At 57.2% G+C, this 13,495-nt stretch overlaps 2 protein-coding genes across 2 annotated transcripts in view; one reads left to right on the forward strand and one right to left on the reverse strand.

Moving 5' to 3' along the window:
- POU2F2 (POU class 2 homeobox 2) overlaps positions 1 to 1,130 on the forward strand; it is a 72,159-nt gene extending 71,029 nt beyond the window's left edge. Inside the window, exon 15 of the mRNA XM_045292694.1 lies at positions 90 to 1,130. Within this exon, the coding sequence (XP_045148629.1) occupies positions 90 to 448 (359 nt within the window). The 3' untranslated portion in view covers positions 449 to 1,130. The remainder of the gene's footprint in view (positions 1 to 89) is intronic.
- A 9,374-nt stretch (positions 1,131 to 10,504) lies between these two features.
- ZNF574 (zinc finger protein 574) lies at positions 10,505 to 13,495 on the reverse strand. Its single transcript, XM_004710360.3, has one exon. It carries the CDS (start codon positions 13,442 to 13,444, stop codon positions 10,766 to 10,768), a length of 2,679 nt encoding a protein of 892 aa, XP_004710417.1. The 5' UTR covers positions 13,445 to 13,495; the 3' UTR covers positions 10,505 to 10,765.

Below are 13,495 nucleotides of genomic sequence, written 5' to 3' on the forward strand. Positions count from 1 at the left end.
CGGGCATCTGGGGGGCTGCTAGGGGGGCTCTGGCGGCCGGGCGTGCCTCCCCGCCTAGCCCGGGCTCTCTCTCTCCCGCCCTCCCCTAGCAGCCCTGGCTTCTGGTGGAACCCTGCCCCTTACCAGCCTTGATGGCAGCGGGAACCTGGTGCTGGGGGCGGCCGGCGCGGCCCCGGGGAGCCCCGGGCTGGTGACCTCGTCGCTCTTCCTGAACCACGCGGGGCTGCCCCTGCTCAGCGCGCCCCCGGCCGTGGGCCTGGTCTCGGCGGCAGCGGCGGCCGTGGCGGCCTCCATCTCCAGCAAGTCCCCGGGCCTCCCCTCCTCGTCGTCCTCGTCCTCGTCCTCGTCCTCCTCGTCGTCTTCGTCGTCCTCCTCTACTTGCAGTGAGGTGGCAGCACAGACCCCCGGGGGCCCAGCGGGGTCCGAGGCTGGGTCCAAGCCTGAGTGAGGGGCCCCCCCTGGACCTCCCCACCGCCTCCTTTGACCCGCGCCTCCCGCCAGGCCCCCCTACCCCCGCCTTGGAAGAAGGCGAGGAGGAGGCCAACGGTGGGGGGCGCAGAGGGTCCCCGGAGCAGGAGTGACAAGGGAGGAAAGACCAAAAACAACAACAACAAAAAACAAATCCAACCAAAAAAAACAACAAACAAAATAGAAAACCAAAAATAATCACAAGAGAAACCAGCTGTCCCAAAGGAACCAGAGATCAAAAACAAAGCAAACCAAAAACCCGTGGCTCGAGCCAGACCTCAGTGTGCACCCTCAGCGCTACGACACCAAATATGAGTCCAGCCAGGGGCCTAGAGGCCTGTGGCCGGGTGAGGCCCTCACGGCAAGTCCCTAGCAGGGGTGCTCACCGCCAGCCTTGCTTCCCCAGCTGGTGGGAAGGGGCTGGGGTGGTCAGAGAAGTAATGAGAGAACGCCCACTGCCTGGGCCTGGGCCTGGGCCAGCGGACAGGGCCAAGCCACAGACAGAGAAGGCGTGGCCAGAGCCACCTGCCAACTGTTTTCAGAAGAGCAAGGGCCGGAACAACCTTACACCAAATATTCAGTAGCTTCATCCAAAGGATGTACAGAATTTTTAGCGTTGCGCTCAACAGAATGTGTACCTACCCTGTGCCCCCGCCCCTCCCCTCCCCACTCCCCACCCCCCTCCTCCCCCAGCTCTCCCCTGCCGTGGGCAGGGGGTCTGGCTTGAACCTCCTCTCCAGTGGAGAGTTGGGGGTGGGAGACAGGGACCTGGGGATGACTTGTCATGCCCTGCACCTCCCCCCTTTTTCCCTTTGAAGGGTGGGCTAGGCCAATTTGCCAAGTTCTAACTCTGACATGTCCCTCCCCTCCCGGCCAGCCTGCCTCTGCTCTGCAGCTGACTCCTCCCCGCAGGCCTGTGGGGAGGTGACGGTCCAGGCAAGAGGGGACTGGCGAGGCCATTCAAGTCATTTTTCCATCCTTGTCTGTCAGTTTCCCTGAAAAAAAAAAATTCATATTCCAGTGCCTACCTGTGGGATCCTTCTTCACGTTCTCTGACATCAACCAGGAACCCAAAAGAGACTCGTCTCCCGCTTCCTGTACCGTGTCCGCTGATACTGGCAGATGCCTCTTCCACCCCCACGCCCGCTCCCCATCCCTCCCACATGCACACACGCACACACCCCAGTGGCGAGCTTCCCATCAGGGTCTGTGTGGCAGGGTGGCGTGCCATTACCTGTGGCTCCCACCCAAGAGGACGCCGTGGTGGCCACCGCTCCCAAAAGACCTCTTTGCAGAGCCTTGGCCAAACCTTGTGTTTGCCCGGCCCTGGACACATCTCAAGGAGGGGTAGAGGACAGACGTCACTGGGCGCCACCTTGCCCTCCTGCTAGGGTGGAGGCCAACCACGTTTTTTGAACCAAAAACGCAAACCAACAGAAAGAAACCAAGCAAACAAACAATAAATGAAAACTTAAAAAAAAAAAAAAGGAAAAACAGAATTTATAGATATATATATATATTTAAGGGAAAGAAGATGAAGAACTCTTCAAGACTGAGAGGAAACCGCGAGGTGGAACCAAGCCCTTGGTCCCCAAGGCGGATGGAAGGATGGATGCTTCTTTCTCTTCACAAATACCTCATGGACGTCGTCGTCTTCGGGAACGCTGGAGGGGGGAGGGGGGAGGCTGGGGGGGGGACTGTCCCTCAGCCTGGGTGACAGAAGCGGGTGGGTGGGGCTGAGAGAGGGTGTCAGGGACAGGGGCAAACAGCCCCAAACTCCCCACCCGCCCCCAATCAACTGAAAAAGCTTTAAAGATAAACACAAAACAGGAAAACAAAGGAATATGGAAGCAAAAATTACGGATGAAGGAAAGCTAACAAACTTTCGGGTGGTTTGATTCCTCCTTTGATTTCGTTTTCCATTCTTGTCTGTCCGCTTCCCTGTCTTTCCCTGTTCTCTCTCTCTCTCTCTCCTTTCCTCTCTCTGCCTCTCTCCTCCCTCGCTCCTCTTCTCTCGCCTCTCTCAGTCACTTTCTTTCTGTGTCTCTCCTCAAACCAAAGTGTTGCTGTGAAGGACGCGAGCCATTGGAATCAGAGTGGGGCCTAGTGGCCTGCCCTCCATGGGCAGCGGCCAAAGGGATGGGGAGCCTGGAGCCGGCAGTGCTGTATTCCCTTGGCGGCTCCCACACCTTCTGCTGGACATTTGAGGACTGGCAGAAGAGCCTCTGGTGCCACCCTGGGCTCTGCGATGATCTCAGCGTTCTCTCTCGATTCTTGTCTCCCTTCTCCCACCTGCGGAATGAAACTATTGGGCTGGGCCAAGGAGGCAGCAGAGAGGGGTTTGGCTGGGCCACAGTGGAGTAGCCGGCCCTCCCTACCCCTGGCACCGGTGTCGGCAACTCGCTGGAATGTAAGCATCTGTGCTGAACCCTGCCCTTACCCTACCTCTGAGTTTGTCCATTGTGAGAATTTTCCTGAAGAGAGAAGGGACTGGCGACAGCCCGGGCCCCAGCCCCAGGGTTCCTGACCAGATAGGAAGGAAGGACGTAGGAGCAGAGCAGATGGATCGGATGTACAACCAAAAACCCCTCTTGAGAAGACGGCGTGGTGGAGGTGACTGCAACAGAACCGATTCTAAACCAAAAAGAAGAAGAAAAACGTTAAGCAAATCCAGGACTCACCACCACCCACTTCATCCTGCTTCCTCCCTGGAGTCCCACCGCCCAACCCCACCGCCGGGGCAGTGGGGCAGAGAGCCGAGGAGGAAATGGGGGGACTGGGATGGGGCCCATGCCCTGATTTTGATGGAGGGACCCCCATGCAGCCAGGGGTGGTGGGGGCCCTCCCCCTTCAACCCCCACACTGGGAAAAGAAAAAAAAAAACATTCCCGGGAGGGAAAAAAAATAACCAAATCCCAAGCTTTAACTACAGCTGTGAAACCAAATATTGGGAAGGGGGTGGGAGGGAGGGAGGGGCAGGTGAGCCCCAGGTCTCCCCCCACGGCCCCCCTTCCCCCGAGGACTCGAGATAAGGCACCAAATACCTCATAGAACTTTAATGTTAAAAAAAGGAAACCAAATATCATTGGCTGGGGGCCAGCCAGGGCAAGGGGCTGGGGGGGCTGGAGGGAGCCAGGGTGTTGGGAAGGTGATGGGGGAATTCAGGCCCCCCACCCCCGCCCCTGCCCCTTCCACTCCGGTCCCCACCCCACCCCCGTCTTGACTCCGGGAAACAAAACTATCTCATCGTTTTTATTTTGTGACCTGTACAGAGCCTGTGTCCGTGTGTCTGTGTGTGTGAGCGAGAGAGGTGGGGGGTGGGGGGTGGGGTGGGAGCTGGGGAATCTGTTTGTGGGGGTGGGGAGGGAGATCCCGGGCCAGGCTCTGCGATAGGTTAGATGTCTGAGGTGGGGGCCAGGGGTCTGGGTGGAAAGAGAGGAGAGATGAGTGGATTGGAGAAAGGAGGAGCTGTCGGGATTTCTCTTCTCCCCAACCCTGACCTCATACTTTGAAGGAGGAACCTCTTACTGGGTCTACCCTAACGGTGGACCTTTGAATCGTGCCAAAAAAAAAAAAAATGCCAGTAACTGAACCACCTCTCTGTTCTCTTCTGGGGAGTGGGGACTGGAAGTGGGAGGACTGGGTGGGGGTGGGGGTGGGGGTGGGTAGAGGCGGGGAACCAAAGCCCCTGTAGGGGTTGAAGCTAAGGTCAAGGGGCTAAGGGGAAGGATATTTGTTTTCCATCCAACGCCTTCCTGGGAAAGACCAAGACAGGGTCTCCAGGTCTCTGGTCCTCCCCTGGGAAGAGAGGAGATGAGGACCAGCCAGGGGCGGAGGGACCGCTGGATCTGAATAGCCGCCTGGTCCAGCCCCACCCAGGATGCCTCACTCTTCCTCTAGCCCAGGGTCAGGAACCAGAGAATGAGGTAGACTGAGCAGGACCGAGGACACTCGGGCCCCCCCTGGTCTCTGAGTGGGCAAGATAAGTGCAAGAGATAAGGCCTCCAAGAGAAAAAAAAGAAAGAAAAGAACAAACCAAAGATTTAACCATAAAAAAAAAAACCTTAAAAAATAAAACCAAAAAAAACAAAAACCACCCCAAACCCACAGACAACTCCGCTACCTTTTTATATGTTGGAAAAAAAATAAAAAAATAAAAAAAAAAATACACAAAAACTTTGAGCCGCAGTCCCTCCCCAGTGCGGTTTGAATTTTGACCTCAGCAGTCTCCAAAGTTAGACGACGATGACCAAGGCGAAAAAGAGAAACCAAACCAAAAAAACCCCCAAACGTATATTTTTAAGTATTTGTCCTTGAGATGTAAGCTCCTTGCTAAACAAACAAAAGGAGGTGAATCCAGAGAGAAGTTGCTGGACCGGAGACAACTATTTACTGTCTGTGACCCCTTCCTTCCGCCTCCTTCCTCCCCTCTTTCCTCTATCCCTGCCGCCTCCTCCCCAACCTGAACCCCCTCCCCCCACACCCAGGGGATCAGTATTTATTTATGTAATTGCCTGATGACTGGGGACCCCTCTCCACCACGTGCAGAGGGCCCTTGGGGCCAGGCTGGGGTCGGGAAGGGGCAGGGAGTCGTTGGTCAGATGGCCTAGTCTAGCTAGGTCTTTCTGGCCTTTGATCCCCTTGGCTGCCAGCTTCATCGTCCAACCACCCCCGCTGGGAGAGATCTGATTGCCTCAGCCCTGTCTCCAGTGGGTGTCTCACCTGCTCGGATGGGCATGTAGGAAAAGGTGAGGGTGGGCTGGACAGAGTGACAAGTAGCGATGGAGAAGACCGCCAAGTGGCAGCCAGAGAGGGAGGCGGCTCTGGAGTGGACCTGCCTGCCTTGGGTTCTCACCAGGTCAGCCCCGCCCCACCCCGCCCTCTTTCGATGTTGTCTGACCCCTGTGTTGGTAGCCCCTCCCTTCCCATCCTCACCCTCACCCCCACCCCAGTCTCTTCTCGTGGTAGCGGGTTAGCAGTTCTGTGTTCTAAACTCCAATCTGCTTGTTCATTGTACAATGTGCTTCTTTTAAGGCCTCCTTTTTGTAACTTGAGTGTGTCATTCATCTGAACAACAGACATCCAAAAATAAAAAATTAAAAACTGTACAGAGAAATGACGCCGGCTCTTCCTCAGTCTACTGACTCTGTCCCGGGTAGGGCAGGCGGGCAGGCGGGCAGGCTGGAAGGGGACTTGGTGCACGGGATGTCATGCGTGGGCTGGAGACTAGGGGTTTCCTTCTGTCCAGGTCTCAGACCATTGGGTGGCCTGGGGTAAAAGTGGGGATAGAGCATCTAGACAGTCCTGGAGTAGGTTCTATACAAACAGACCTCAAACCCACTGGGGTGGAGTCCAGTCCGACCCACAGCAACTCAAAAGGGCAGTGTAGAGCTGCTTCCAAGGCTGGAAATCTTTACAGGAGCAGAGAGCCTCAGCTCGCTCCGAAGGTGGGCTTAAACTTGCGGCCTCGTGGTTAGCAGCCCAATGCTGAGCCCGCTCTGCCACTGGGGCTCCTGGGTGCTAGGAAGCCTGGTTACTTCCTTGGCTGGACTTCAAACCTCAGCTCTACTATTGGGTGACCTTGGGGGAATTCCTGAGTTGTTTCTGCAGGGGTAAAGCAGGGACCCTGGTCAGAAGGCAGCGGGGTGATGATTCATGTCAAATGCGCAGGGCAGATTGCAGCCCGTCGTCCGTGGAGGACTCCAGGAAAGCCCGGAAACTGGCGATTCTGTCCCCACGCCATTCCCAGGAGCTTCCCTGGAAGACAAGACTCCAGACTCCCTGCAACCCTGTCAGGACAGAACTGCCCCTGCGGCTTTTCAGACATTTAACTCTTCACAGGAGTAGAAAGCCTCTTCTTTCTCCCATGGAGCAGCTGGTGGTTTTGAACTGCTGACCTTGGGTTTAGTAGCCATATGTGTAACCCACTGTGCCAGAGGAGCTTCCTCCCCACCCCCCCAATGATACTCTCATTCACAGAAATAGGTGCCCAGCTGGGCTAGGTCACTTGGTGGGAAGGACACCTGTTTACCGTCCTGCGGAAGCAGGGGATGACTCCCAAGACCTCACCATTGAAAGTCAGAAATGGAGAGGCACTGCCTGTGATGGTGCACTGAGAAATTAGCCAGTTGGCTCTTGTCATGTTTGCATCCTCAGAGGTAGCATGCCTAGCACACAGGTGCTGGGGTGCTGAAAATCCAATGGGTGTGGGGGAGCCAGAGGAAGGAAGGAAGAGGGAGGGACTGGATCATTTAGTAAGCTCCAAAGCAAACATCGGCAGGATTGAAAGGGAGGAGGAGGAGGGAGGCAGTATTTCTCGAACACGCATGACAAGTCAGCAGGGATGGGGAGTGAGATGTTAGCATGAGGGTTCAGAACAAGTAACTCAAGGAAGGTTATTTGGTTCAGCCCCCAGTCCTTAGTCTGATGCAGTCAAAACCACAGACACCCCCCTCCCCACCCCCCCAAGGTTGCTTCTCATCTGGCTCACCTCCAAGAACATACCAGCTCTCTGCATCCCAGTATGCCTGTCTGCTCCCCATTCTCTGCCACAAGGTCGGACTTGGACCTCCTTTGGGGTGAACACACACACACACACACACACACACACACACACACACACACACACACGGCATTAGAGAACCACTGTTCTGTCCCCTTGTCAGTTTTGCTGGTACAACTTCCAGACCCAGCTCAAAACGGTCAAATACAAAGCCTTGTAGAGGAGTTCGTAAGCCACCTTGGCCTGCATGATTTGGTGTGTGTTCTGAATGCAGACATCAGGTCTCGCCCCAGATCTAGTTGCCAAATCCCAATCTCCGGGAGAGGCATCATTCAACAGCAATCCTACCACATGGTTTAAGGCTCAAGATCCATCAAGTGTCCAACACACACTGCAACAAGGGTGTGCCGGTGCCATCTTGTTTTGAAGGACAATGCTTTAACGGGGGATGGTGGGAACTTCAGCAGCATTGATAGTGAACAGTAAATTGCCTGGAACTTGTTTGGAAATGTGTTGACAGGTATCAACTAGTGGAAGTGCCAAGTTTTCATTAGATACTCCCCCCAGGTGCACTACCATTGAGGAAGGGTAGGCACCTTGCTGCTATAAGACCCCCCTTCTCTGCTTAGAGCCTCTCTATCTTGTGGTTCGTCACCTCCACTGTCTACTCCTGGTCCCTTCCTTCAGTCTGATTTTTATCTGGTTTTGCAAGGATGCATCCTCCAGTTAAACTTATGCCATTGAGTTGTACCTGACTCAAAGGACTCTATAAGACAGGGTCAAACTGCCCCTTTGACTTTCCAACTCTTTACAGGAGTAGTAACCTCATCTTTCTCCCACAGAGTAGCTGGTGGTTTCGAACCGGGGACCTTGTGGTTATTAAGTTATTAGACCACCGGGGAAAGATGAGGAGGGCAGTTTTTGATCCCCCAATTGTTCTGAGCCTGGTGATTTGCTTCCTGGTAGATTACAACCAAGCAAACCCTGTGAAGTACTTATGCTCTGTAAATGAGGGCTGCCTGCCATGAGCCAGAACTGAAGGTCATCGGTTACTTACTTTTGGCATGCTGGACTTGGAGTTGAAGTCCATTCTGAAAGACGGTGCCTGTGATCAACACACTGACATAAAAAGTCCGGAGAGGATTTCTCTTCATTAGAAGGTGTTTAAGACATTGTGTCAGAGTGCTTTCTCTTTTAAGAAATGACTAAAGTAATCCCTAAACCCACGGCGGTCTGATTTCAACCTCTGGTGATCCTCTAGGGCAGAGTATAGCTGCCCCAAAGGCTTCCCAGGCTGCTGCGGATCTTCATGCAAGCAGAGAGCCTCAACTTTCTCCTGAGGGGGATGGCTTTGTGGCTCCCAGTGGAGTGAGTGCAGGGCGGCTCCTTCCAGTAGGCATCTTGGAGCGCTCAGGCAGCCTGTCAGCAACCTCTCGTGCAGATGATACAAGCTTGCTGTTGAAGACCAAGGATTGGCAGCCTTCAGTATGGACTGATTCAACGTAAAGAAGGATTTTCTCTTGCTTGGATCCACAATCCCAGCTCATGGAAGCAGCAGTCAAGCTATGTTTGCATTGAATACGTTAAATCTGCTGCCCCCGACCTCCGGAGAGTACTGAAAGGCAAGGATGGCCCTTTGAGGATGAAGGCTTGGCCCAAGCCATAGTATTTTCCATGGCCTCACATGCATGTGAAGGTTGCACCTTGAATAAGGAAGACCACGGAGGAATGAATGCATTTGAATCATGGTGCTGGAGAACACTTCAAGTACTGTGGCCTGCCACAAGGACAAACCGGTCTGTCTTGGAAGAACTCTGGCCAGAGTGCTCCGTAGAGGCATGGATGGCAAGACTTCATCTCACACACCTTGGACGTCTTGTGAGAAGAGACCAGTCCCAGGAAGAGGACATCATGCTTGGTAAAGTGCAGGCACAGTGAGAAAAAGTCTCGACTGAGATGGATTGACTGGCTGCGTGTAGTATTTCGTTGTCACTATGGGTCAGAACGGACTAGATGGCACCTAACAGGAATGCTCAAATGCTCTATTAACGGAATTAGGTCACCTGTTACGTCTTGGGTCCACCACCTTATGACTTGGGTAGGTCTTTTATCTTCCCTAGGCTCATCGGAGCAGTAGCTGAATCAGTGGTTCTTCAAATTCCTTTGAACCCTTAGCAGGGCCCAAGGATTGCCGAGTTGGCCATGGGGGGGTGGAGTAGTGTGCAGGCCCCTCCTCACACCTCCCTTGTCCCTGATTACAATCCACATCCCTTCCTTCTAGTGCTCACCTACTTGCTGTCCAAGGAAGAATTCTTCCCCATAGAAGGGTCTGGCGCCATGGGGGCGGAAGAGAAGGGGTGGTGTGGGCCTAAGCCACTGAAAACCCTGTTCTATTGCTGATACTCACAGGGTGACTCACTCTCACCCCTCTCAATTCGACTCTGCACGACAGAACAGCTTCTGTGGGCTTCAGGGACTGTTAACTCTTTATGGGAGTAGCAAGTAGTCTTTCTCCTTTGGAGTTGGTGGTTTGAGCTGACCTGGAGGTCAGCAACCCAAGAAGTGGCCCTGCCCCACTGCCACCTGGGCTCCCGACACACAGGGTGGTCATGAGAAACGGAGGTAACTTGATGGCAGTGTTTGGCGCTGGGTCTTTGGTGGGAAGAGCTTCAACCCCAGCTCTACCTAGACCTAGACATGGCCTTAGGTCAACTGCCTCACCACCTTTTACTTCCACTTCCTTTCCTTACAGGGTTGGTCCAGGAGACAAAATCCACACAGGGAGGCTATTGGAGGCGAGCCAAACTACGGCCAACCACCCCAATACGCTCCCCTACACAACCAGTGTTAGCTGAGCCAAGGCCCAACTCAAGAGGGGCGACAAGGCACCTCTCCTGGTAACGTGCCCTCCTCTAGCCACACATTATATGGAACCCTCTTCGACTCCATGGCTGGCTCTGATCCAAGGAACCCCCCCCCCAGAGGTCCGAGATTGGTATTCCTACATTTGCTCTTAAAGGATCCAGTAAGAAAACCAGTGGTCCTGGGGCAAGGGGAACATAGAACACATCAGTTCAGGAAGTGGAAGAACAAGGACTTCAAGTTCACCAAATGCTCAGAACGCAGAGAAACCGCTTTTTTCTCTGCCAGGCTGTGGCGACCTCTAGTGGCAAAGGTGCCAGGTTGCCTCCACCTCCCAGCTAGGGCCCTCAGGACCTCAAGTTGGCTAAAGGTTTACTCAACTCCTATTTGCCAGGCCTGGTTCTAGACTGGAGTCCTGATGGTGTGTGTGGGGGTCATGTGCCAGGCTGCTATCCAAAAGGTCAGCAGTTTGAAACCACCAAAAGACTGGGCTCTCTACTCCCAGAAAGGAATCCCACAGGGGCAGCTCTACCCTGTGGCATCAATCCGAAGGCAGTGAGCTTGGCCAATTGGTTGTAGGCACGGGGGCTCAGTGAGAAGACCCCCCCCCCCATGCCTGCTGTCACAGGAGGGCCTACCGGCCCAGTGGGACCTGATAAAAGCGCAGACACATCCAATTCCATCTTTATTTAATGGCTGCTTCGCCCTGGGGCCACCCATGCTGACAGGTGGAAAGGAGGGGGTGGGAGGAGCAGAGGCACCTTTATGCAGATCAAGGACCCCTGAGGTGAGAGACTAAACTCAGTTACAGAATGTATGCCCCAGTGGCTGAGAGCAGAGGGAGGGGCGCGTTATGTACAGAGGGTGGAGGGGGTGCCCAGGAAGAGCCTGAGCAACAGGGCGAGGGAGCCTCATGGCCGGCAAGGGTGAGAGTCAGCCACTGATCTGGACGCCCTCGGCCTCCGTGTAAATCTCAATAGCCTCCACCAGGGGCAGCGGCTCCTCTGCAGTCTCCATGACGGCCAGGCCCACAGCCGCCTCAGCCTCTGCCAGCTGCTGCCGCACAGCGGCCTGGTGCTGCTGCTGGTGGGTCTTGCGGTGCTTCCAGAGGTTGGAGAAAGAGCGGTAGCTCTTGCCACAGTCGGGACAGGAGTAGGGCCGCTCGCCCGTGTGGATGCGGCGATGCTCCGCCAGGCGCATGGAGATGGCAAAGGCCTTGCCACACACTTCGCAGGCGAAGGGCCGCTCGCCCGTGTGCAGGCGCCGGTGGTCCTTCAGGTGGGTGCTCTGGCGGAAGGCCTTGCCACAGTCTGGACACGGGTAGGGCCGCTCACCCGTGTGGATGCGCCGGTGCACCTGCAGCGACGTCTCTGTGCTGAACAGCTTCTTACACTCGCTGCACTCCAGACCCCGGCGCTGAGTGGGGGCCGGGGGGGCTGCCTCCGCAGCGCCTCCCAGAGCCATTGGGGAGGCGACTGGTGTGCGAGCAGCCCGGGGGGTTCGGGGGGCAGGGGGCTCTTTGGCCAGTACCTCCCCCGGCCCGGCGGCTGCATGGGCCGCCTCATGGGCCTGCAGCCGGGCCGCTGAGCCCACCTTCTTACCACAGGTGCCACACTCGAAGCGCCGGGGGGCCTGGGCGGCTGCGGCTGCACAGTGGTGCTCCCGGAGTCGCAGGGAGGAGGGGAAGGCAGCCCCGCAGGAGGTGCAGCGGTAGGGCTGGCGCCCGGCATGGGCCACCAGCTGGTGCACCTCCAGCAGCCGGCGCAGCAGGAAGGAGCGGGGGCACTCGCGACACTTGTAGGGGTACTCGCCCGTGTGGTGGTAGCGATGCATGAGCAGGCGGTAGGGGCGGTGGAACCGCACCCCGCACTCCTGGCAGCGGTAGGGGAAGTGCTGGGCGTGCACCAGCCGGTGCTGCCTGAGTGTAGAGCTCTGCGTGAAGGCCTTGCCGCAGTCCCCGCAGCGGTAGGGCCGCTCTCCCGTGTGTGTGAGCCGGTGGCGGGCCAGGTTGGCAGGCGAGTTGAAGGGCTTGGAGCAGTCAGGGCATGAGAAGGGGCGCTCCCCCGTGTGCGTGCGGAGGTGGTTGCGCACGTGCGACTTCTTCTTGAACATCTTGCCGCAGATGCCGCACTTATGGCGCCGCTCCAGGCGGTGCACGAACCGCTGGTGCCGCGTCAGCTGCAAGGCCTTCCCAAACTCACGGCTACACAGGAGACAGCGGTAGGTGCCCGGGGTGGCAGGCCCCGCGGGGCTCTCCTCAGACACCGGGGCTTCTGGGGCCTCTGGCTCTCCGGTCTCGGCGGGGACCACCTCAGGGAACCCAATCACGGGCTCCTCAGGGGGGACTGGCGTCGCAGGCAGAGGGACGCCCCCGGCCATGTGGGTGCGCCGGTGATAAAGGAACTTGGTGAGATTGACAAAGGTCTTTCCACAGGGACACGAGTGCAGTGGGTTTGGGGTGTGGGCTCGCCGGTGGGCGAGGAGGAGGGCCTCTGTGCTGAAAGCCAGGCCACAGTCCACACACAGGAAGTGGGACTCGCTGCTGTGGTCTCCCAGATGCTGGTCCAGGCTGGCAGGGCTGGGGAAGACACGGCTGCACAGGGGGCACTTGAAGACCCCCTCCTGGTGACTCCGCAGGTGCTGCTGCAGCTGGTGGGGCGAGAGGAAGAGCTGGTCGCAGGCAGAGCAGAAGAGCTCGGGGGTGGTCGTCCCGCTCGGCTCGCCACTGTTGCTCCTCCGAGCCCGGCGCCCCCGGCGGTCGTGCCCAACGGCTTCACCTTTGCGCAGCTCATAACTATGGTCCGAAGCCAGCAGGGGCTCTGGCGGAGGCTCAGGCCCCTCTGCGGGCGACGGGGTCAGGGGCTCAGGCTGCAGGACGGGCTCCTCGGACTCGGGGGTGGGGAAGTGGGTGGCCTGGTGCTCCAGGAAGTCAGCCGGCAGCTGGAAGAGCTGCGAGCACTGGGAGCACTTGTAGAGCAGCAGCTCCACCTCAGCCACCACCTCGGAGCTGGAGGCAGCGGCTGCGGGGATAGCCGCGCCTTCGCCGCCCTCTTCTGCCTTCCGATAGGAGTGCTCCACAGCCACGCGAGCCTGGCCCACGGGCGGCACCAAGACAACTGGGGAGCCCAGGACAACTGGGGCAGGAGGCTTTGGGGGGGTGGCTCGGAGGTGGGTCTGCCGGTGGCTCAGCCAGAGCTCCTGACTGGCAAAGAGCGCCTTGCAGTCCACGCACTCATAGTGGATGGTGCTGGAGCTCAACGTGGGCGCCTTGGGCGGCGGCTCGGCCGCCACGGCCTCCTGGGGCGCCATCATCTTCAGGTGAAGCTCCTGGTGCTCCAGGAGCTGACTGGGTGACAGCAGGAGCTGCCCACACTCCAGGCACTGGTACTGGCTCTCCTGGACGAGGGTCTGGTAGAGGCCAGTGCCTGAAGCGGCTTCTGTGGCCACCGCGACACCAGGGTCGGCCACACCCACCAGTTCAAAGTGCTGCTGGGGCACATGGGAGTTCTGGTGCAGGAGCACCTCCTCCAGGGAGCTGTAGAGCTGGTTGCACTCAGAGCACACATAGCGGTGCTCGATGTACAGGACCGTCTCCTCTGACTCCTCTGTCATGGCGGCGGCCAGGCCCTGGGCTGGGAGAAGGTGGGAGGCTGGGTTACATTC

This window comes from Echinops telfairi, unplaced genomic scaffold (assembly GCF_000313985.2).
Source record: "Echinops telfairi isolate 266 unplaced genomic scaffold, ASM31398v2 ScPeMD7_655;HRSCAF=1070, whole genome shotgun sequence".
In the NCBI taxonomy this organism is placed as follows: Eukaryota; Metazoa; Chordata; class Mammalia; order Afrosoricida; family Tenrecidae; genus Echinops; species Echinops telfairi.

Excerpts from the sequence above, each read along its gene's own strand:
- ZNF574 (XM_004710360.3), bottom strand. The coding sequence starts at position 13,444 with ATGACAGAGGAGTCAGAGGAGACGGTCCTGTACATCGAGCACCGCTAT.